Source organism: Lygodium microphyllum, chromosome 5 (genome assembly GCF_053477565.2).
Source record: "Lygodium microphyllum isolate KBCC chromosome 5, Lygodium_microphyllum_v1.1.10, whole genome shotgun sequence".
NCBI lineage: Eukaryota > Viridiplantae > Streptophyta > Polypodiopsida > Schizaeales > Lygodiaceae > Lygodium > Lygodium microphyllum.
In genome coordinates, this window is record NC_141139.1 from 104,129,482 (window position 1) to 104,155,190 (window position 25,709).

Genomic DNA, 25,709 nt, shown 5'->3' on the forward strand with positions numbered 1-25,709 from the left:
GCCAGCAGCTGAGAGTTGTCGCCTACAGCAATGGACAGGTTGAAGATGATGTGGCTGCAGTTGATGATGGCTGGACAGTAGATGGAGGTGGGCTGCAGGCTGGAAATTGGGTGCCAACAGCAGCAAAGGGTGTGGGCTGGTGTAACCTGCAAACAAGGATGATTGCTGAATGGGGGCAGCCTGTCTATTTACAGATGTGGAAGGGCGCCCCAAAAATTAGGGTTTCCACTAAACTTTCTTGAACCGCTCCTCGTTTTAGGGTTTCCACTGAACTCTCTCGAACCGCTACCCGTTTTAGGGTTTTACTCTAAAAGAGCATTTTTAGTGTGTTTTGGGGCTAAAAGGATGGCTAATCAGCAAATAATGCATATTTTAGCTCAACACCTCCTCTCAGGTCCAAAACTGAGCCGAAAGGTTAGGCCAGCCATGGTGATGTTCATGTACCCCAAGGCATCCCACCCCAAAGCAGCCAAGGCATCAGACAAAGGGTGCATGCCGGTTGCCCAGTGGCCTACCAAGACTATAGAGGCGATGGTTATCGTACCAAGGGAATCCAAGTAGTCACCCCAAAGTGAATAGGGCATTGGACAAAGGGTGCACGTTGGCTGCCCAGTGGCCTACCAAGTCCTACAAAGGCGGATGGAACCACATTGAACTTTGTGTGTTTTTTTTTTTGAATAAGTGTGGTAAATTTAATGGGATGCGGCCGATTGAGGAATAGTGACCCAGAAGACGGGAGTAGGGAGGGTACACCCAACACATCACAAAACAGTACAAGCTAACCCATCCACTCAGGTTGTCGATGATGAGGAAAAGTAGGTGATGAGGTATCCATGTGATGAAAAAGGATGGTGGTGTGGTAACAACAGCCGCCAGTGGAATCAGCTTAGGATCTGCTTAAGTGGTGCTCTGCACAATGAGATGCAAATTATGCTACATGTTGAAGAATGCTCATGTAGCAGATGCCACTTGGACAGTGTCCCTCATGGAAAAATTGTTCACTTGCCCAAGCGCCCTAGTACAAAGATGATGAAATTATGCAATGCAAAGGGTAAGGTACAACAGGGGGGAGAAGCCGATGTCGAAGACAAAGTGCTGAAGCCTGTAGAATACCAAGCAGGGTAGGAACCCCCTCTCAACCTGGATGTAGATGCCGAAGAAGGAAAAGGAGCCTGATGTCGGTCTTCGTGTGGTGCCGAGAACCATAAGGAATGAAGAGGAGAAGGAAGCATCCCAGCTGGAAGAGCTAGGTAGAAGTCACCGCCATGATAGCATCAAGAGAGATGCTGCACGATTCGCCTCGGGAGGGAAAGCCTCCATACTGGTAGAAGAGCAAAACTCCAAGGATGATGAAACCATGAAGGAACGACGCACATCCCAAGTCTCTAGCCCAGGTAGGACTTGGCAAACCTGCATGTTAGCCCTACATTGAAAACAAAACTTGCAAAGGAGATCAAAGTCTGCAATCACAGAGGTCAGTAGTGAGATGCTCCAAAAACAAAACAAAACAAAAATGAAAAGCTAAGTGAAGGAACAAGTGCAAAGATGCAAATGTGTGTGTGTGTGTGTGTGTGTGTGTGTGAGTAAATGTAGCGAAAGACTTAAAATGTAGAGATAAAAATCCAATGGGCCCGACTCTAAGAGTGCGAAAAATGAATGCTAGACTGACCTAGGGTATCCGAAAGGACCTAGAGACATGCTAGTCTAAGAGGGTGTCCACCGTCGCGTACGTCCAGTAGCAGGGCTTGGCCAAGGGAACGCCTGACGAAGTGGGAAGGAAGGTGAGATAGATGCATGAAGTGCAACGGGATCGGAACCTGTAGACTAATCAACCAATCCTTCAAGAGTAGAGAAGGATGGCCGCTGAGGTTGTCCGGGTGCCACATATCCAGCAGTCGCTGTGGGGGCTGGAGGAGCAGATGGGGCAGCAGCGGAAGGCGTAGCCCCACTGGACTGTGAAGTCGCAGCGGTCTGCTGAGGCTTTTTAGGTGGAAGACCTTGGGCCTTAGAGCGACACTCCTCGTCCACATGGCCTACTCTCTAGCAATGTGTACAAAACCGGTTTTTCTTAGGGAGTTGCTGCCGGATAGGTCTTGATTCTTTGGTTCCATCGGAGGAAGAGGAGTCACCCTTTGATTGGCTTGCTTTCGCATCTAGTGAGTTGTTGCCACTGTTGGTTTTCCCTCCCGAAGAAGAAGCAACCAACCCCCTCTGCTCTGAATAAGGCTGTAATGGGGATTTCTTGTGGACTTGATCATGCAGCCTTGCGTAACACAATCTGGCACTCAAACTCGCAAAAGGTTGGCAATCAAGGTTGGGAGATGATGTGTTGAATGAAATTGAAGTATTTTGCGGGCAACTTATTCAAGAAGAATGTAACCTAATCGTCATCTGACTTTGGAGAGCCAATAGTGGCGAACTCGGCAAGTAACCGCCTATAGTCAGCCAACTTGACTTTCAGATCATCCCCCTCCTTAAGAGAGAACTCTTGAAGCTCAAAGTCGAGATTGATGCGCCGAGTACGATCACGAGCCGCATAGCGGTCGAGAAGGTGACTCCAATGCTCTGACGCGAGCGAGAAGTGCTGCAACTGAGGGTGAAACTCAGGAAGCAATCCCTGCATCAGTTCAACATTGGCTGTAGCATTGCGGACTCTCCATTGACGGATGTAGTTAGGGTGAGCTAGTCGAGGGTCCCGCATAGGCTCTAGACCAATGACGAGGTCCCAAAGACCTTGAGACTCAAGTACTTGTTGTATGAAATTCGACCAAGTAGTGAAATTTGACCCATTAAAACGTTTCTTGTCCGTGAAGGCATTCTTGGCCGTTGCAACAGGAGTGGTAGTGCTCGGAGATAAATAGTGTGAAAAAGTGTAGTGGGAGTAGGATGGGGGAGTGGAGTACACTTGGGAATGGGCCCCAGAGTGCCCATCAGGCATGCGGGTAGTGTGCAAGGTGGATCCATAGGTAGGGATGGAGAGACTAGGCATGGGCATGGTAGCCACATGAGGAACCCAAGGAGGTGGGATGGGAACACAGGGAGCAGAAGATGGGAATCCCTGCGTAGGTGTAACCCAAGGAGAGTGTGAAGAAGCACCATAAGCTGAGGATGGAAACCCCTACATATGAGTGATCATGGGAGATGTGAAGCTGGGGATAGTGAGGGGGATGCCCATCACAGTCGACCCAAGAGTGATGGGTGTGCTCATTTGCTGAAAGGTGAGAGGCATTGTGTTAAAGGGTGGCATTTTCCCTAACGAAGTACCATGGTGCAAAGAGGTAGAGAATGGGGTGGAGAAGGAAAAGGTGCTAGGAGCGGAGATGGTAGATCCAACCCCTAGGGTGTGTGATGCAGATGTGGAGTATAATCCAAGATTTTGGAAAGATGATGAGAGATGATCAAGGTGTGATATAGAAGAGGGTGGGATGGGAGGGAAGTGAGAAGTGTGTGTAATATGCTCAAATGAAACAGAAGCTGTAGATGTACCTCAATTTCGTCTGCTTCGTGAGCCCCCTCTATTGAAGTTCACATACGCAAAGCCATCCGGATCCTGTACCTCAAAAGAAGAAACAGGCGAGGGTTTTGATTCATGCAACACACAAGAACTATACAAACTTGAAATTGGACCTAGGGGAGATGATGAAGATGGATCGCCAGACATTTCGAATGCCGTATGTCCTCCATGATCGGAGAGGTGGCCAGCCTCACCAACCGGTCTGAATGTGGTAGCAAAACTAGTAGGAGGGGTGTAAACATCACCATGCTTGTTGCGATAGTACTCCTCAAAGTCCTCCTCTGTCATGTTAGTGAAATCTGGTGAAGGTGGAGTGGCGTCCTCCTCACCGAGTCCATAATGCCGTCTCGGGGCCTCCAATGATGGAGAAGCCTGATAAGACATCATAGGAACTGGAGAAGAAGGTGTCTGGGACATTGTGATTCGGTTACGAGTCGTATTGTGTGCCTTGCACAAAGACTAGCTCTCAACAATATCCGCAGGATACTCTTTACAAGAGCACCGGCTCTGATACCATGTTAAGAAGAGTGCTAGGGTTTGCACTGAGGACACATAGAGTGTACGACCATGACAGAAACACAAAGACACAGACACAGACACAAAGGGCAAAACTCAAACCCTAAACACAAAACTCAAAACTCAAACCCTAAATGCAAAACTCAAAACTTAAACACAAACAGAAGAAGGGAGAGAGAGAACACAACTCTGAAGTGAACGAATGCTGTAAATGAATGTAAGAGTGTACAGTGTGCTCAAGGGCAGAGCAATGTTGGAGTGTGACGTCCACCGAAGATGGATCCCAAGTCTGTGACCACCAGTCGGAGTGTAGAAGTGCTGAATAGTGAATGGCAGCAGGCTGATCACCAAAACGCAGCAGTCTGGAGGCTGGAAACTGGTAAATGCAGCAGTGTACCACCAATCGGGGGCTGGAAACTGTGCACAATCTGCTGTAAACAGCAGGCTGAAACAATGTCTGAGAGTGTCAGGGCCTGCAATGCTGAAAACGCAGGCTGGCTGACCCTGGAGATGATGGACAGCAGGCTGAACAGCAGTCTGGGACAGTTTGGAGCAGTCGCCAGCAGCTGAGAGCTGTCGCCTACAGCAATGGACAGGCTGAAGATGATGTGGTTGCAGTCGATGATGACTGGACAGCAGATGGAGGCGGGCTGCAGGTTGGAAACTGGGTGCCAACAGTAGCAGAGGGTGTGTGGGCTGGTGTAACCTGCAAATAAGGATGATTGCTGAATGGCTGGATAGCAGATGGAGGCGGGCTGCAGGCTGGAAACTGGGTGCCAACAGTAGCAGAGGGTGTGTGGGCTGGTGTAACTTGCAAACAAGGATGATTGCTGAATGGGGGCAGCCTGTCTATTTATAGATTGGAAGGGTGCCCCAAAAATTAGGGTTTCCACTAGACTTTCTCGAACCGCTCCCCGTTTTAGGGTTTCCACTGAACTCTCTCGAACGGCTCCCCATTTTAGGGGTTTACTCTAAAAGAGCATTTTTAGTGTGTTTTGGGGCTGTTTAAGAGGCTAATCAGCAAGTAATGCATATTTTAGCTCAATACAGGGCACTTACAACTATTGGAAGCTTCATGTAGGTAATGTTATAGGGGATATGGAAGTCTAAAAGGTTCTGAAAATCAATATGACATTGGTTCAAGAATCTCTAAGCATGAGCACAAGCTCACTTGAAGACTCATTATAGTTAATATTAGGTTGTTTCCACAAAGTGGAGTATGAAAAATACTTGTCTCCATACCAATTTTGTCGCTCTCTAACAAGTGTGGAAGACATCATGACTCATAACTTTCTCTCTCTTCGGATGGAGGTTGATGCAGCTTGAAAGCAAGGACTTCCCATTTGAAAGTTAACTGAGGTCCGATGAATGACATTTTTATATTTTGGCAGTTTGATGGCCTGTGGTTGGGTTTTGTTTAGGATTATAAACTTCTTCTGCCCTTATATTTTGTCATTGGGACATCTTGTTTAAAAGTAGGCCAAGGTCAAATAAATGACAATTTTTTTGTATGTTGGTCATTATGGAAGGTTTAAATCTTTCTCAACAGGATTTTCAGGGATTGCAGTGCTAAATTTCCGATAAGAATAAAAGTGATGACTATGTGAGTGTTTATGCTTGTGGATGTACTTTTCATGTCTTAGAGAAGAGTGGTACATAGCATGGTTGTCAGGTACAAAAAGTACGATACAATATGGTATTATAGAATATGGTACTAAATGGTACCTTAAGATTTTTAAATGTATTGTTTGATAAAATTCCACTAAAAGCTACTTAAAATGCGACTTTTCAATATAAAAAAATGTAGAGTCATTTGAATTTCAAACATGTAAGAAGCATTTGACTCATCCCAATGTGTGGATTGGACTGGAAAAGAAGAAAAGAAGTATATATTAAGTTGGTACGTTATGGTACTAATATGTAAGGTGTGGACCGTGGTACATATAGTATGGTAAAGTAGGAACCCTTTTGTACGTGGTACTAGTGCAACTATGGTAAATAGGCATCCCTATAGTTCTGAGCTGATATTTTGAAGAAAGATGGTGGAGGTGGGCAGGCTTTGGAGTAGTGGGAACTATCCAGTATGAAATACCTCTAAAAACTTGTAAGGTAAAAATTAGGCTGTTCGCATGGAATTGCGTATGCATGTGCCCCTTAAATGCACAACAAAGCAACCAAAAAGAAACTTTGTTTAGTTAGGGCTAGATACACAAGATGATCTGGGTGAAGAACAAAGTCCAAGGGCCAAGGCTGGAGGTGCTTCTTGGATGTGATTTTTGGCAGAGAATAAACAGTCACATGTATGAAGTCAAGTTGCAAGATTGAAAGAACTCTCTCTTTGCATGTTAGATATGAAGCATTTAGAATTTCAGCAGTGAGCCTAGAATAGCTGTCTACAGCAAATAGTAGATGTATGCTAACCATATTAGGTATGAGAGAGTTTTGCAAGGCATTGTAAAAAAAAGTCTGTTGATACCCAATATTATCAAGCTTATGAAATGTTGCTAAAAAATGCTTGAGTTTCCTTGAGAGACTATAGGAACAAATTTTTGATTCTCCTTTACCTTAATGCAGGAGCTTTCAGCAATCAATGCACAGTTGGCAAAAGAGATGGAATCAATTAAAGCTGCAACAATTCTTCCAATAGAGCACTACCACAAAGAGAAAGTGAAACAATCTTACTGCTTCTTAACATTAAATTGGTAGATGATTTTAGATGTTGTTAACTGAGTTTTGAGATGGTAGTTGTTTGTTAAATGATGTTTTTTGATTATTAACTTAATGCAGGAAAATATGGCTGAATTTATTGCGAAGAAAAGAGAAATTTTTCTTGTGCAAATGAGTCTAGACAATAAAAGGGCCGAAATCCGGAAGCTTGAAGAAAGGGCTTTCCAGCGAGAAGAGGTAGTAGCACTGCTGATAAGCCAGTAGAAATTTCTATGTACTCTTGGATTGCTTAGAAGTTCTTTAGAGATTGAAGTACCAGATTCCTCTTATAGTTAATAAGTTAGAAGGCAATTCAAGCTGCAAAATACTCAGCAGAGTTTTCTTATGGTTTTGCTGTCTTCCTTCATGATCCTGCTCAAAATAGTATTTAAGAGTGGTAAAATGGATGCTCTCCCTTTTCTTCTTCCCATTTTGTTTTCTTCTGGTGGTGCAATGGAAGTTGTATCTTTTCTAATTCCTTAGCTTCTTTGTCTTCCTTCATATTTGCTTTTCTGGAGAAGAGAAAATTCCAATAGTAGACACATCAGTCAGCATAAATAACACTCCGCTCCCAATGTGCCACTACTTTGATCCTCTGTCTAGAGCAGCCTATGAGCTCTGTGTGAACCAAGTCCTCTCTCTGAAGGTGGCCTCTCTCTTCCACCATTAAAGTGAAGATCGTGTCTCTACTAGTTGCAATGACCCCAAGAAGGATGCCCCCTCTAAAGAAGAGACCTGACTGCATCTAAGAAGTGGTTGTATCGGTCCTCCTCTTGAGGGGGACTCTCTATGATACTATCTCTATCATAACTCTGCCATCTCTTAGACACTGAAGTCTCTATCTCTAAATCTCCTAGGATAGCTCGTAGAAGCAAACTAGTTTCCCACTAAAAAGCAACCTACCTGGAAAAACTTCCCATGAAAGGTAAGGCCTCTATCCAAAGGTGTGATAACTAGTTTAGAGACCAAGATGTTATTTGGTTTATCATTAACGTCCTATACTAAATGCTGGCTGACTTGATGCATTATTTGCATTCTTTTCTGCCTATTTATTTAGGCTCCTCCTCCACACTCTGTCATTCATCACTTGTAGATCCAATGCATGCCATGTGGAGAGAGGGAGTCGGTGCCAGTGCCCATGCAGCTAGTGACTCATTGTTGTATGCGATTGTCTCATGTTTGGTATATGGATTCCATTTCGTGAGCACATCTCTGAGTTCTCTTCCTTTGCAATGTTCTTGTGTTTTCTCTTTCCTTTCTCTTCTATCTTGTATTCAGTAGTTTATGTCAGCATGCTTTCATGCTTCCATTGCTACATCCACTTCTAACATGGTATTGGATTTCAGGATCTATGCTTCTGTTGTTGGTGTGTTGATTATTGAATCACTGCTTTCCCTTGCCTGCTGCCACCTCCTCCCAGTCTGGCGACACCTGTCTGCTGCAAATCATGCTGTTTCCAGCCTCTGCAGTCTGTGTTTACTGTGTTAATTGTTCCTACTGCCTGCATTTTGACTCCAGCAGTCTGGGTTTTCAATTTTTGCATTATTTTATTGTGCTACTACTACATTTAATGCCTGTTTTGTCTGTGTTTTGATTCGTACAGGCTGGACGATTGTATTTTCAGGTTCTGTTGACTGTACTTTTCACCTTTTGGTTGTGCTTGATCAGATTATTGTCCTTTTCAGTAGTTATATTGTGAGCAGCTTGTCCTACGCTGTGTAAACTTCCATTAGTGCAGTTTGTGCTGTGTTCTGACTGCCCTTTCTCTCTCCTCTGATTCTTCCTTTGTTTTCTCTTTCTATCCTCTCTAGATGGCTCCCCCGTGTTGTTCTACTGATGACAAATTACACAGCCGTCATTACCGAACATGGAGTGGCATTATGAATGCCCCACTTTGCTTCTAGCTGATTTTGACAAGGAAAACTATAAAAAAGCTGTGCTCACATGGAATAACGATGATGCCCATGCATATTTTGCTATTCTTCGCTGTATCTCTAAAGTTCTTTTGGCAATCACCTCTTGCAGGACTGCTTTAGCGATATGGGCGAAGCTTCAGACGTTGTAGGAGGCTCCCTCGACTATGCATGCAGTTACCCTTTATGGACAGCTCCAGAAGACGAAGTTTGACTTGAAGGATACTATCCAGCCTTGCTTGCTTCGTATTGCATAGGTACATGATTAACTTCGACACATGTAGTCCACCCTTTCAAAGGCTCACCTTGTGGGGACTGTGCTCTATAATCTCTCTCCAAAGTTTGATGGAGTGGCCAATGCTTTGCGAGCTGAGATGTCATTGATGCGAGTGAGCTTTACCCATATGTCCTCGATGTTGCTTGAGTATGAGGTGTCTTCGCGGTCATAAAGGTAGCTTCCGTCCCAATATGGTGGCTCCAATGAGGCATTTACAGCTTCAAAGAGGGCTGATAGGAAGAAAAATTTGAAGGCCTAGTGCTATCATTATAGAAGAAGGGACATTTGCATAAGGATTGCAAACAATTAGTGGCTTGGAGAAAGAAATTGGAGAAAAAGAAAGCAGCATGATTTTTTTTTTTGCAAGTAAAATGTGATTGATTATATTACTCAAAAAAACTAATTACAACGGAGTCCGGGGAATAGTAAGGTGACTGGGTGTCTGAGAAATCTGTTGTGGAGCGCAAATGTCTCCACTGTGAAGCCGCTATAACAGGGAACCATGTAGATGGCCCCCTTCGTGGAGGTATAGGGTAAGCTCTCCACTAACTCACGAGTTGCATCCGCACAGGTGAGGCAAACCATGAAATTCCCCTCGGCCATGAGGACTGCCTCCACGATCTGCGCTGTGCCAATGCGCAGCGTGGAGTGGAGCCAATCCCGCAGCTGGACCCGCGATGGGGAATGTCCTTTGACCTGACCAAAGATCGTTGTTTCTTTCAACTCCAGCTCTGTGGCCTGGATGGCCAAGAGCTGTTCCTCAAAGAGGATGATGCACAAGGTGTTTGATTGGGAGGCACTCGCAGAATGTGCTGGCGTCTGACCAGAGGTTTCCATTACGTGCCCCTGCTGGCAACATGCCTATCATGCTGCTGTGCTACTACCGGGGAGGAGTTGCTGTAGGGGGAGGGAGAAACTGGAGGTTGGACAGGGGGGAAATTCTTGTTTTTCAAATGGTGGTGTGACCGCCCGGCCAGGCCTCAAGACGGGGGGCGCGCGCGCAGGCAGCTAGGGGAAAAAAGGGGGCGGAGTGTAGACAGGCGGGGGCAAAGGCAGGCCCAGAGCAGGCGGGTGGAAGGCAAAGGCAGGCCTAGGGCGGGTGCAGGTGGTGGACGAGCAGGCGGCCGCAGGGTGGGGGGGGGGGGGAGGGTTGGCGAGAGAGGAGGGTAAGACTGGCGAATGGGAGGGGGGAGAACGGCAGGGAGAAGGACTGTCAAACCGGGGGGGGGGGGGGGGGGGGGTGTTGGTTGTCGAACGAGAGGGAGTATGACTGGTGTAGGCAGGGGGAGGGGAGGACTGGTGTGGCGGTAGTTCAAATGGGGACAGGGAGCAGCAACGACGCGATGGCGGGAGTTCTTGTGAAACTTTTAAGCAGGAGGATATAGACTTATTTGATGAGCCATCCACCTCCTTTGACTCCCGATTCGAATCCTCCGGCCAAGGCATGGAAAGAAGCATCTTCTTCAGAGTGAGGGAAGGGCTTGGCAACCTCTCCTGTTTTCTAGTGCAGGTGATGTGGTCATCCCTCACAACTCTCCAGTGCTAGGAGGGGTGTGAGAGGGTGGTGAGGTGAGGCTGGTGAGCTTCATCTATACAGGTTTACAGGTGCACACGTTCCAGAGAGGGACTTTCCTGATGCATTGAGTAAAGTCTTGTAGGTTTTTAAATCTTGGAGCTGGGATTGACTTCCAAGTTCATAATGGGCTGTTACTTGATAGAGAGGCAGGATTGGCTTCTTGTCCAATCCATGTTTACATATTCTTAGAGGCATTTTTGATAGGAAAATCATGTATGCTACTGCAAGGCATTATGACCAACACAGAGAGGTGCTATGACTCTTCTCTATTTTTAGGTTCTAGTACAATTAACATCCATAATCAAGTTCTCTCCGAGGCACCTTAGTGGTAGCTTGATCATCCACTGCTTGGGTATCCATGGTTCTATTCTAGTTGTCTTTGTTGTATGGACTATGATGAGTCATTATCATTGTATCATTGTATTGTATTAGTTCACCCATGATTTGAGAGAGGGTGTTAGTAGTCTAGTTAGCTCATGTGTGAGTTTGGGTTATGCCTGGTATTATTGAGGTATTTAGGTATTTTTCAGTGGTAATTATGATAACTATTTGGGCATTTATATTGGCCAACCTGATGTATTATTTGCATTCTTTTTTGCCTATTTATTCAGTGTCCTCCACACTCTATCATTCATCTCTTGCAAATCCAATGTATGCCCTATGGAGAGGGAGCTGGTGCCAATGCCCATGCAGCCATTGACTCACTATTGTATGCGACTGCCTCGTGTTTGGTATATGGATTCCATTTCCCAAGCAAATCTCTGAGTTCTCTTCCTTTGCAATGTTCTTGTGTCTTCTATTTTCTTTCTCTTCAGTCTTGTGTTCAGTAGTTTATTTCAGCATTCTTTCATGCTTACATTGCTGCATTTGCTTTTGACAGGGAGATGATATATAGACCCGGACCCAATCACTTGATTGATGGATGGAGACATTGGGCTTATCAGAGGAGGTCTCTTTAGACATTACAATGGGATCTAAGAGAGTGGGTTTGAAGAGACCCATTCCAAGATAGACCATGCGACATAGCTTTCTTTAGCTATACCACCAGGCTAGGTAGGAGTATTTAGATGAGAAGGATTAGAGCAATGCCAACATTTGCTCCTCATTGGTAGAGACAAAGTATATCAAATCCCTTCTTGATAGACTTTTGGAGGAGACTAGATGACAACTTTAGACCTAGAACAATTTCTTTATGCCTATGGCTAGTAGCTTACATGTGATTGGCAATGGGTAGATGGCTTGGTTATCGCCGTAGGGACCTAGTTGTGAAGAAATACTCAAAATGCTGAAAAGCACAAAACCAATTGTATGACAAAGCACAGACTGATAAACTTAGAACACAGTTAAGGTTAGGGTTGGGGTAACTTAGAGACAGTGAACACAATGAATAATAAAGTCAATGAATAATGAATATACAGTGCTCATGTAGCAAACACACTATGCAATGAATACTGAACCTCGAACTCTCATATCTCTGGGAATAAGGCAAAGGTTATGAGCTGTAGAGTGTCTTGTACTCTAAATGGATCTCGAATCGCAGCAAAGACAGCCTTCAAGTATTGAACACTAGCAAACGCAGCCAAAGGAGGTTGAATTTGATGCAGACGACAGTGCAAGAGAGAGAAAGACCTAAAACGCAGGTACTTGTCGAGAGAGAAAATTGATGACTGTGCAGAACAATTAAATGCAAGTTGACTATGTTGGGCGATAGGTGGAAACTAATGGTGACAGTGCAAATACTGATGGCAATAGTTGGAGGAGACAAATTGACTGTAAATGCTAGGAGGATGATGATGGCGACAACTCCTACTAATGGCGATTGATGTAGATGGTAGCCATTGGCGTGGGAGCAGTAAACACAAATTTCCTGATATTAGCGATAGCTCCAGGAGTTAGACGACAGGTATAGAGCCTAGAAACAAGCTCTAGGTGATAGCAAATTGCAGTGGAAGGCTTTGACTGCGATGTCCTTTGCGAATGGGGTGTGAACAACAGACATACGACTCCTTAAACTTGCCAAAACGAGATTAAGGGAGAGTGCTAGGCTGAATGGCTATTTATAGAAAGTCTTGGGCACCCAAATTAGGGTTTTACATATGGAACATAGTAACTCTCTAGGATCAGGTTTCTTTTTAAAATGAGAAGGTTTATTCATTAATTAAGCGTGTTTTGAGCTCAATATCTCCTCTTAGGCCCAAAACTGAGCCATGAGAAATAAGCCCTTGGTGTTTGTTTCTTTTACCCTAAGGCATCCCATCCCAAAGCAGCTATCTAGGGCATGTTGGGTATTTTACTCACGCCGTACTTACGCCTACGCTCATATGGGAGTGTCGGTGATCAGTAGGACACTGGGGCACTTTTTACTCTCGGTAGGAGAGGTTTTTCCCCCCAGACTTATGGTCTTATTATCGTATGTGCTTATGTGCTTATGTTACACACATTTGGGCACTTAGTGTGTGTCGGGTGTGAATACCCCCCTACAATCCTAAGGTTTAAGGGTTGTACTTTGTACTTTCAGATTACACTCATTCAGTCTATTCTCTTGGGTGTCGTGCTTCAACTCTATCTCTCACTCTCACACTGTCTATTGAATCTCTGCTATACCTTGATCCTCTGCTCTCACATTTGGTATCAGAGCACAGCTCTGAACTCAGCTCCTGCCTGCAGTGTGCAAGTCGTCAGTCTTCAGCACGCCAGTGCTGTTCAACAACAGTCGCCAACGTCAGAGAGCCGCTCGCCTGTGAGCGTGCCCCTGCCCCCGTCAGTTTGCCAGCGTTACATCGCGCAACTCTAGAATACAGCGTGTTGCTCCACCCGCCAGGTCAGCTCTGCCCTCGTGAGCCCAGGCGACTTCTGTCAGTCCTACAACGTCTGTACTGTTCGCCCACACGACTTTCGTCAGACGGCCTGACGACCAGCCACGAGTCAACGCTTGCGCCGCCTGTCAACCTCCACGTCAGCTCGCGACCATTTTCTGCGCCTGCCGCCGTTTTTAAATCTTCACGTCGCCTGCCCTGTCCACGTCGCCTGCCCAGTCAACGTCCTGCCCACTTCGTCAGACGACGCCCGTCAGACCACCGTTTTTGACCACACGCCAGTCTGCTCTGCAATAGGTAAAATTTTCAAAAATTTTTATTATTTCAGCCCAGAACAAAGCTATGGAAGAGAAGGTTCACACGCGGCAACACAGAATAAGTGCAGGGAAAAATTTCATGCAAATATTTAGACAGGATCGTCAGACATTTTGGGGCTTTTGTGTATTTGGAGGACAGATGCATTTAAACTGCTGATACAGTCACAGGAAGACTGTTTTTGATAGAAATTTTGGCAAAAATTTTGGGGATTTTGACATAACAGTGTTGCAGTGCATTGTTTGCACCTTGGGAAGCGTGCATTAAAAGACAGTTTTCTGACAGAGTACGCCCTTGCAAATTAATTGCAGAAACGTATTTGCTGCAATTTCTGGAAATTTGCAGATTTCCAGTTCGTACTGCTTTGACATTGCTCATTTTGTCTTTGGAAATTTGTCATCATGGCAAATCAGAGAGGTGATGCTTTTACGTATGTATCCAAGGAGGACAGACTGGACGGAAACAACTATTCCCTTTGGTCATTCATGATGAAAAATGTATTAGTGGCCAAGAATTTATGGGATTATGTTAGTGGAGAGGAAACTCGACCGGGAGTTGTAGCTCCCGCTACTCCTCCTCCCCATGGCGCACGTGGACAACGGGGACCTCAGCCCGCTCCACCTCAGCCGCTTCCTCCAAGAACTACAGCTCAAAAAGCTTGGGATACCCGTGATGCACAGGCCTTGTCGCTGATTGCTCTGGCAGTTCAGCGGTCCATCATACCTCATATCCGTTCGGCATCTTCTTCACGAGATGCTTGGTTGACTTTGGAGCATATGTTTGCAGGAAAGAATGAGACTCGGATCTCTTTTTTGAAGAAAGAGTTGGAAACTCTGAAGATGCATGAAGGTGATTCTATGCAGGATCACTTAAACAAGATTCAGGACTTGAGGGAGCAGCTCATGAATGTAGATGAGTATTTTTCGGATGCACAGTTGATATCCACCACCTTGAACTCCTTACCTCCTTCGTACTTGTCTTTTCATACTGCATTGAACCTCGCCATGAGGATTGCTGAGCACCCACTCACTTTTATTCAGCTGGTTAGCTTGCTTCTAGAGGAGGAGCAAACACGGAAAAATAGTGGTGTTGTTAACCCCAACACGAAGAAAGCAAAAAGAAATAGAAAAGACGCAGGGCAAAGGCGGAAAAAAGGTAGCCCGACTGAAGAAAGAAAAGGAGAAAAGGCCAAAAGCGCAAGGGCAACCTTAAAAGTCCAAGGCAAAGGCGAAAGGGGAAAGGCGTATTTTAAAATAAAAAGGCGCACCTTGAAATCTTGTAAAAGAGCGCCGGGCTCTCACTCGTGCAATTTGTAAATATAGACGGGCGGTGGAAAGGAAGATAGGAAGATAGAAAGACAATGGGAAAAAGGGCCAAGGCTACGGCCGGCCATGTAAAAAGGGGAAAAGGGGATAACTGCCCAAAAGGGATTTAGGGTTTTGTATATAAAGTTGAAAAGTGAATGAGAAGCTCATTATTGTGCGTGGCCAAAAGTAGCTCTCCTCTTCTTCTTCTTCTTCTTGTTCTTGCTTGCTTGAGCTTGTGCTTGAGAGAGGGAGTGTGAGAGTGTGAGGGAGTGAGCGTGTGAGCGTGTGAGGGTGAGGGACCGAGGAGGAGAAGCTCTCCATCGTCTCCTCTCTTCTTCTCTTCTCTTCTCTTCTCTTCTTTTGCTCGCGGCAATGGAGCTTGGAGCGTGGAGCTTGAGGATTGAGCTTGCTTGAAGCTTGCACTTGGATCGTGGAGCCACCGGAGTGTGCGGGAGAGGAGGTAACTCGAACGGCACGAAGGTAAGCTCACTACACCCGTAGATATGGATGGCGCGTCGGCTATGTGAGAGGTAGCCATTAGTGCTCGGCTTGGAACGCTTGAATCAATAAGCGGTCCGTGGGTCTTGGCGGTTGAGTGAAAGCTCCGACATTTTGGTTCCGTTGCCGGGACCTACGGATTCAAGCCTTGAGCGCTTGCGCGCTTCGAATCGAGCATCAAAGTAAGGGGTTTTCCCCGAACCGGTGCTTGAGGTAGATAGGTAGGAAGCGAGGGGGTTGAAGATGGTATTCGATCTCCTTGGCAAGTAGGTTTTTTGCTTTCTGTGATTTATGTTGTGGAATGGAGTAGTATAGGTATTTATTTTGTGATTTGGATGCATTTAGAGTAGGAAAAAACAAAGAAAAAGAAGAAAAAAACAAGCAAACAGTAGGGTTTTCTGTTGCTGTATAATAGGCTAAAACAGGGAAATAGAGGCACAGATCCTTGGAGTGCCGTTCGATTTGAGCACCACAGTGGTTCCAGGCATGTCTGGCATTCCCTTGTAGTGTCTTGCACCTATCTGGAAGGCGCTGGACGATTCGGTGTAGTGCACATCAGCCTAGAGGCATCGCATGCAACTCGCGGGCCGTCGTCCGCGTAGTCTGACCAGGCCGTCCGATTCCCCGAATCGGACCACCCGAGTTCGGGAGTCGGACCGTCCGATTCCCAGAATCGGACAGACCGCTCGGACGCTCAGACCAACCCGTCCGACTCGGACACTCGGAGAGTCCATAATCGGACCACTCGGACTCGGACCGCTCGGACCAACCCGTCCGATTTCGAGACTCGGACACTCGGACCACCCAGCCAGAATCGGACCAGTCCAAAATCGGACAGCCAGAATCGGACCACCTTATCCGATCCGATTCCCAGAATCGGACCACTTTGAAAATCGGACCACTTTTTGGTCCGACTCCTAGAATCGGACGTGACCAAAATCGGACCACTGGTCCGATCGGACCCACCCAAATCGGACGTCCGATTCTGATAATCGGACTCCTGAAAATCGGACATCTTAGAATCAGACCAAAAACTGTCAAAATTGGACAGGTGTCCAGAACACAAATTCTGACGCATCTAAACCCCAAGATTGACCCCTAAGGCTACGCAAAGCTGAAGGCACATCACAGAGCCATAATCGGGCTAAAATTTAGAGCACGTAGTTCAAAATTTGGTTATAAACGGTCCTCCAAATTGCATATGGCGTTTACCGTAACGGCCCTGCGGGCCGGGAGGGACTGCCCCCCCCGGACCCCCGCAGAGGGGGCTGCCCCCTCCGCACCTCCCCCGAGTAGGTTGGAGAGAAAACGCGCGCCGTGACAGGTCTTCCAAATTGGACCCTAGTGTAGCAATGGCTCTACACGAGCATGGATTCTCACGTGCAAAAGAGCAGCCAAAAGCCCATACCCGAACAGAGACAAACAGAGACCCTAAAACCTCAACGGGCCAATCTAGCCATCAAGGGCAAAAAGGCCACATCACGAGAACACAAAGACATTGTGTTCAAACCATGTCTAGTCAGAGCAAAATGCAACTTTAGCAAGCTACAAATGCTGAGATGACTAGACATGACACTCTTGATGAGAGATGTACCTTGAGCAACACTGCACAGACAACCCAAGACAGCAGTGGAGAATCCACATCTGGTCGTGCAGTCGAGAACTCAAGGGCATCGGTCAGAAGGCTTAAATTTACAAGCCAGGACCCGGAAGATGAAGACATAGTACCACCTGCTTATCTTAGGGTCAAACTCACCGCGAAAGGAGAGCATACTATCGATGCTCTGATTGATGAAGGAGCTGATTTTAACATCTTGACCTATGAATCATGGACCCTACTAGGCCAACCAGAGCTCACACCGACTAGTGCAACTCTTAGCCCTTATGGGGGACACCCACAAGCACTCATGGGGAAGTGCAAAATCCTTGCGACAATTGAAACGGAAAGCTTGCCTATCCTATTCCATGTTCCTCCAAAAAGTGCTAGCTGCAGGAAAGAAACCCTCCTAGGAAGACCCTTCAAAAGGGCTACCAAATGTGAGGCTGACTATGTAGCACAGAGGATACACCTGACACTACCAGGTGTGCGGATAGTCACCACCTTTAGCAAGGGTGATCTCATCAAACCTCGAGGGAAAGGCAAGGAAGGTGTTGACGCAACAGTCAAGCCTACTAACGAGGGCAAGGACTTGTTGGAAGAGTTGATACAAGCACAGGTCGAACAACGAGAACCAGTGAGTGAGGCCATGCCGGAAACAAGAAGGTCAAGAGACAAGGCCAAGGACAGGGTTGGGACTCACAAATATCGTAGAAGACCACGAAAGAAGCCCAAGCCTTATAGACGGAGGCGGCGATGGAGAGTCAGCACAACACCGCGATGGATATCCAAAGCGTTGCTATGTGCTCAAGGATACTACGCAGGTAACCAATGGATTTGGGTGCCCAAACTCCTTGCTAGGCCACCTCTATCAGAAGCCCAAACTATGTCCAAAGCAAAGAGGCGTAGGAGGAAAACTAAACGAACGGCCAAGTTCCAAACCAAACATATTGGAGTGATCGAGCCCCTCACTACTGAAATCAAGAAACCAAACATGGCCTATCAAAAAGAAGATCCTCAGCCTAGTGCGCTTGACAAGCGGACATCAGATGAAGCCATTGAGCAGGCACAAAAATCGTTAGTGCCCAAGGAGCCTTTGATTTCCCAAGGGGAGAACAAGCATCATAGGCACAACATTGCTCAAGGCAAGGCTGATCGCTCAACAAAGCAAATGGCACAATCATCTAATAGCCTTAAGAAAATCATTCAGCTAGTGCCATATCCACCTAGGAGTCCTAGATCTCCTACGCCCTCTTCTCCCAAACAGACACAGGAAGCAATACAGCAGTTGTCAAGGGCGACTGCTCAATTCCAATCTCTATCTACATCAAGGCTTCCAAATGTCCAAGAGGCAGGACACGACACCGTCTGTGGCTCTCGGCCCAAGGGTATGCCTATGCAACCTAAGGTGGCTAGCTCAACTGATACTATTCGGCCTACACAAGGGAATGCTCTAAGAGCAATGACCACTTCTAATGGCCCTAAGGACTTGACACCGCAACCCAGCAAGGGTAGCCAGCCCGCTAAACCAGCTGCCCCGACTTCCAATCAGGGATCACACCAGTCACAGCCCTTGGCCGTGACAATGCCCCTTGTGGAACATGTCCTTAGAAGTTCACCTATGGAAGAAGTGTCGCAACCAACTTCCTCGAAAACTCCAGCACTTTCCGAGGGCCTAAAGCCTAGGCGGGAGGAGTTAAACTCAAGGGAGTTGGCTGAAGAGCTAGACTCCCGGAAAAGGGAGGCAGTTGTGCCCTCACAGCTTGGTAAGGCTATTCAGCAGGCCACGACTATGTCCCACAAGGACACACTAGAGAGAGAGAATGTTGAGGCCCAACCAAGCACGTCAACGGGTGGCCTAGTCCAGAATCCTGAATCGACGAGAGATGCACCTTCAAGAACCAGGAAACAAAGGAGAAAACAGCGAAAACAACAGCAATTGCAGGTGGTTGTGGACCCCAAGAACATTGAGACGAAGAACACCGGAGAGCCGATGAATAAAGCATCGAGTCCACCCACCAATGAACCCATTAATGCCTCTCCTAGTAGCGGTGAACCCTCAGACACATCCGTGTGCTCTGAAAAACCAAAGCAACCGTTGCCATCAACAGTTGCTTATAACACTCTATTCACTGACAATAGAACTCACATTGATCAATCAAGAGTGGATACAACGCTGTCACAACAGGGTGACCAATCTGTACCAGTCACATCCGAGGAGAACCATGACAAAATAGCAGCAAAACCTCAGGAGAACCGTGAGAACCCTAAGAGCATAAGAAAACCTAGCGTTGACCAATCTTGCTCATCTAGGCCTGAGCCCCCAGCCATGCTAAAGCCTAAGGAAGCTCTTAGAACTGTGCATGAGATAGCAACCGAGCAAGCCCTTGTTGAACATAGAAGTGTCGCAGAATGCTTAACTGAGTTGGAGGCTAAGCTCAAAGTGGTCGCGCGTGTCTACATCCTTGTGGACATGGGCACGATCCCCAAGGAGCAGCTTGGAGATTACTTGACCTTTCCTCTATCGTGGGAAGAACAAGAACATCTTAACGGGCACTACGACAGGCTCCTGCATGAACATATGCGACTCATCTCTGACGAGGAAGCCGACGAACTGCGCTTAACTGTCACGTTCAATGAAGTGCTCTGCCGACTGAATCTCGTGGACATAGAGCAACTAAAGCGACTAACAAAGGACCGAAGTCAATTTGAACAACGTTGGTGTGAGAACCGCGTTGCAATGGCCGAACTAGGGGCTCAGATCATGACAGACTCTGAGGAGCGATTGGCCAAATGGCGGTCTCAAAGAGACCCAACCTATGTGGCACCAACTTCCCTACGAGTGCTAACTGCCATTCGGGGTATGGACTTAGCTGGAACTAGCCAAGAGAATGCTCTGTTTGATAAGGTTCTCACTGAGGAGGAGTTACATATAGCGAGTAGACTCGGACAAGGTTCCATGCTACTCGATGTGGCAAAATATCTATCGGTATTGAGTAAGCTGCCACGAATACTAGATGCGTGTGCCACGCTCCAGTACAATCCTGAGTTCTACAATTGGTTTCTATCCTCGTGAGGTGACATGGATTCGTATGTGTATAGATGTATATATAAACAATGATTTTTGTGTTACCCTGTATAGATACTATCAACACACACAAGCAATGATAGTCAAGCGCAGGGAGAAGAGTTGGGTTTGACAGGCTAAGCTCCTCAGGTTCCCCTCTCATCACGCTTTAAAAAGCTGTGTGACCACTCCCGCCTCCAAGTGAAGGGCATGCAACCCACGTTACCGCCATAGGAAGCCTTGACCAACAACACTGATGGTGTAGACAGGGTGCAGCCCCTCTCTATACACCTTCTCCCCTTTTTGGTCTATCCTTTCGAGGATGTGCCCTATCCCACTCCATGACAACCAGTCCACACAACTTAGCAAAAGCCAATATTGGCTAATGGCTGGAGGCAAAACGAACGTCATCATGGGGGCCATCCCGTTACGACAAAACACTGCATGCCTCACCCCTCCCCTTCTTGTCACATGCGTTTGATAAACCACACTAAAATCCCTTTCATACAAACAGTTGTATCTTGTATCAAGGTCTGACCCTTGGAGTGCGTCTGGCAGGTTTCCTTTTTTGGCGGAACGCATGGAGAATCATGAAGAGTTGGCTTGCAAAGATGCTCTTCGCAGAAGGCGAGAGCATGTGGCACGCGCCCCTCCACCAGAGCGCTACGTGCCCACCATCAAGAGGTATGCCAAGAAGCGGGGCCCTAAGCGACATTGCCTAGGGCGAAGGCCGAAGAACCCTCGAGTCCAGAAAGTCGGGACTCGAAACCCGCAGCAGGCTGCAGCACTAGTAGTACGTACTCCCAGCTCCCGCCCGAGCCCCAGACGCTCAAAGGCAGAAAGGGCAGCTCGGGAAAGAGAAGAATTTAATGAATTATTTAAAGAAATTCCGGAGACGGTAGCGAGCCGGGATTACACCATTCATATCCCGACCGACATGTTCCCTGCTCACCCCCACGGGAGCCCCACACCAGTAGAGCCCCAATCACCCGGCCATCCAGACTCGCCCCGCCTCGTACAAATAGAGTAGCCCCATGTTGTATAAAGGGCTTATCAAATGCTACCGGGCCATGACTTTTTTTCTTTAAATGGTTAAGTGTTGACATGATCCCGAAGTGTATGAACTTTTCAAATCTGCGTTTAATATATTTCACGTCTTTAGCAAAAGAAAAAGCTAATCAAGCGCAGGTGATAAATATCTAAGTCAACACCATAAAATTCAAATAAGTGATGTCTCCTTGCATTACACTGGTTTATTATAGTTGCGGCGTATACCATGCATGTACTCTCATGAAGCGGCAAGTTGATGCAGAATGACACAGGTCAATGTCTAGAAGCGTTTCACATCCAAGTCACCACAAGACCACCAACCCCACAAAGAACCATTATGGAGGAAGTGACAGGAATACCAAGAAACAAAAGCCATGACGGAAACGCCACTAGATGAGAACCCAAGGACACCTTTGCAAAAGCACATATTGCGACTAAGCATGGCCAAAGCATAATCATCGATTACCTCCTCCTTCTTGGCCAAACTCTATGTTCGGGCAGGAGCCACGCTCTCAACAAGGGCGAGCGTCTCTTCATCATCTAAGATTCAACTCGCAAGATGCTCTGCCCTTGTCCATGCACAGCTCACTCCAAGTGCTACCTCAATTGTTCGATGTCTCACATGTTACAAAGAGATTTGCAAAATCTCAAGTGTATCTCTTCATCTCAACAACAGTTTCTCTAGCATCAAGGCTGGTGACACAATCATCTTTGTAATATTCATCCTTCATAGCCTTTGGATCTCAACATTTCTCAATCCAAATGAAAGGCTAACAGCCTCAATGTATGGCATTGATTGTATTCATTTTTCCCAAAAGAAAAAAAAAGAAAAAAAAAAGAAAAAAGAAAAAAAAAAGAGAGAGAAAGAAAAAGAAAGAAAGAAAGAAAGAAAGAAAAAGAAAAAAGAAAAAGAAAAAGAAAAAAGCACATACAATCATAGCACCGCACCTAGGGGTCCTCAAATTAGGTACGTCCAGTGACCTTGGTCGGCTGGCTCCGTCCCTAATCCCCTAGCCCTTTGTACATCCCCCACAATTGTTCAGGGCACATCAAGGGCAGGACATACCTCGGGAGCTCGCCTCACCTATGGTTAGACTTGTCACCCTGAACCACTTGCACAATTCTCTCGCACTCATCTCAATGCCATTACAATCAATAGTGGTAAGCAAGGCATGAAAGACACTGGACAAGTACAACATACTTTTCTACGAGTAGCCACTAGCTACCAAAAGCTAAGACATCAAGGAACTCAATTATGCTACATGGCCTTGATAAGACCATAATGATGTCTCAAGTAATATTCAAGTGTACTTTTCCCATCTTCATCAACAAATTTTTCCATCAACTTAGCCCCTTGCTACACTAACCCATTGCTATACAAGGAACCAGGTCGACAGTCTTCTAACTAAGTATAACCTAAATACTCACGAGCACTCACATACTATTTGCACCAAAGCATATACACGGTTTGGGTCCTCAAGTGCAATACTCCAAGATTACTTAGAGTTCGACCTGTCTCCCAAACTAATCAAAATATGTCTTGTGCACGATAAGAAGACTAGCACTACCCCTTAGGAAGAGACCACAGGAGAGGTTTTCAATTGCAGGTGTTGAATACTCCAACGCAAGTGTCGTTCGCTCTTCATCAACACCCAACTCTGAATGCTTATCCCTTACCATCCGACAAGCCCGCAAAGAATCGTCATGTGCAGAATCCCTAACAAACCAACACTTGTGTTGGCCATCAATGCAATCCCCAACACAGCATAGCCCTACCACCAACTCCAACAACCTTCCACCAGCCACCTGAGCCACCAACAGGCCCCAGGACCTTCTGCCACACCACCACCAACACTCCTCCATGGAAACCACAGGCGTCCTTGTTACCCACGTCTTCGGTGCATGCTACAGCCTGCTGCCTACGACGGTGAGTGCCATGGGACTGGCACTTGTCTGGGAGGGGGGTAATGTTAACCCCAACACGAAGAAAGCAAAAAAAAATAGAAAAGACGCAGGGCAAAGGCGGAAAAAAGGTAGCCCGACTGAAGAAAGAAAAGGAGAAAAGGCCAAAAGCGCAAGGGCAACCTTAAAAGTCCAAGGCAAGGGCGAAAGGGGAAAGACGCATTTTAAAATAAAAAGGCGCACCTTGAAATCTTGTAAAAGAGCGCCGGGCTCTCACTCGTGCAATTTGTAAATATAGACGGGCGGTGGAAAGGAAGATAGGAAGATAGAAAGACAATGGGAAAAAGGGCCAAGGCTACGGCCGGCCATGTAAAAAGGGGAAAAGGGGATAACCGCCCAAAAGAGATTTAGGGTTTTGTATATAAAGTTGAAAAGTGAATGAGAAGCTCATTCTTGTGTGTGGCCAAAAGTAGCTCTCCTCTTCTTCTTCTTCTTCTTGTTCTTGCTTGCTTGAGCTTGTGCTTGAGAGAGGGAGTGTGAGAGTGTGAGGGAGTGAGCGTGTGAGGGTGAGGGACCGAGGAGGAGAAGCTCTCCATCGTCTCCTCTCTTCTTCTCTTCTCTTCTCTTCTCTTGTCTTGCTCGTGGCAATGGAGCTTGGAGCGTGGAGCTTGAGGATTGAGCTTGCTTGAAGCTTGCACTTGGATCGTGGAGCCACCGGAGTGTGCGGGAGAGGAGGTAACTCGAACGGCACGAAGGTAAGTTCACTACACCCGTAGATATGGATGGCGCGTCAGCTATGTGAGAGGTAGCCATTAGTGCTCGGCTTGGAATGCTTGAATCAATAAGAGGTCCGTGGGTCTTGGCGGTTGAGTGAAAGCTCCCACAGGTGTAGGTGCTATAGTCTCTGAGCAGGCTTTTGTAGCAAGACAAAAAGGCAAGAACAGCAAGGTGAAAAATGCTCCACAGAGTTCTGGCACTTCGGGCACATCGCAGAATCAGTCACAAGGGGGGACGCAAGCAAAGAAAGGAAAATGTCATTATTGTAAAAAGCCCGGCCACTATATCACTGAGTGCAGAAAGCGCATTGCCAAAGAGAAGGAGGAGTTAGGAATGTCTGTTTCTACTACTCCTTCCACTGCTAGTGAGTCCGCGTCCTTTGTTGTGGACAGGGACTATTGTTTTTACACTTGCAGTTATGACATCTCTTGGGCCGATAGAGCACTTAGCTCTACAGAGGATGCTGACACTTGGTTCTTTGACAGTGGTGCTTCTAGACATATCACATCTCGCAGAGATTTGTTTGCTTCAGTTAGTGCACCTCCCGTTGGGAAATCGGTACAGTGTGCCAATAATGCATCATACCCTGTTCGTGGTATTGGGGAGATTCAGCTCACAGCCATTGATGGCTCCATTCTCCGCCTGCAGGATGCTTTGTTTGTGCCTGGAATAAAGAAGAATTTGCTTTCTATTTCTTCTTTGGCACGTTGTGGTATGCAGGTCACTTTTGATGATGACCGTTGCATGGTTCGAGAAAAAGAATGCATGACATTGGTATTGACAGAATCTTTGTGTCATGGTTTATATGAGTTGGATGCTCTTTCAGTAGATCAGTCAGCATACTTGACATCCACTCTCACTCCTGCTATGATACAGGCGGAGTTATGGCATGCTCGTTTAGGGCATGTAAACTTTGGCAGCTTGATGCTTTTACAGCGTACTCAGATGCTGGATGGCTTACCTCTCTTGGAGAGACCTCCTGAGCACTTATGCGAGGGATGCATTTTGGGGAAAATGCATCGGTTCTCATTTCCTCGTGATGTTGCTTTCAGAGCAACAACCAGATTGCAGTTGGTGCATTCAGATGTTTGTGGGCCTATGCAGACCATGTCATTGGGTGGTTGTTATTATTTTGTGACATTCATTGATGACTTCACACGTTTCTGCTGGGTCTATTGTTTGAAAAAGAAGTCAGAAGTGTATGATGTATTTTTGGCTTTCAGTGTACTTGTTGAAAACCAACCTGGATGCCACATTAAGACTCTCCGTTCGGACCGAGGGGGGGAATACATGTCCTCTATGCTGAATTCTTTTTTGCAGCAGAAGGGCATAGTACATCAGTATACTACAGCCTATACTCCACAGCAGAATGGGGTAGCAGAGAGGAAAAATCGGTCACTCATGGAGATGGCCAGATGTATGCTGAAGGCAAAGAGCTTGCCTCATAGTTTTTGGATGGAAGCAGTCATGTGTGCTTGCCATATTTTGAACAGATGCCCTACCAAAGCCTTGAAGACCATCACACCATTTGAGGCTTGGAATAGCCGTAAACCTTCTGTTGGTCACTTTCGTACCTTTGGGTGTCTTGCCTATGCCCATATTCCACATGTACTTAGAAGAAAATTGGACAACAAGGCTGTTAAGTGCATTTTTATGGGATATAGCAATGAGAGCAAAGGCTACAGACTCTATGATCCCGTTGCGAAGAAGGTTTTTGTCAGCAGGGATGTTGTTTTTGATGAAAAATCAGAATTATCCTTTGCTGGTTTGGACACATATCAGGCTGCCCATGATGTTTTTAAAGGGTTGCTGCCCATTACTTTTGGTGATTCAGCTGGAGGTTCACAAAATGAACCTAATGTTCAGCCAGCTGCTCCT

General features: G+C 46.4%; 1 protein-coding gene across 7 annotated transcripts in view; it reads left to right on the forward strand.

Annotated features, from left to right (window-relative positions):
• The window catches only part of LOC148036231 (cilia- and flagella-associated protein 100-like), a 209,341-nt gene that overhangs the window by 110,051 nt on the left and 73,581 nt on the right, over nucleotides 1-25,709 (forward strand). For all 7 annotated transcript variants that reach the window (XM_087678227.1, XM_087678225.1, XM_087678231.1 and 4 more), the window contains 2 exons: nucleotides 6,605-6,697; nucleotides 6,818-6,934. In XM_087678227.1, coding sequence (XP_087534353.1) covers nucleotides 6,605-6,697; nucleotides 6,818-6,934 — 210 coding nt within the window. The remainder of the gene's footprint in view (nucleotides 1-6,604; nucleotides 6,698-6,817; nucleotides 6,935-25,709) is intronic.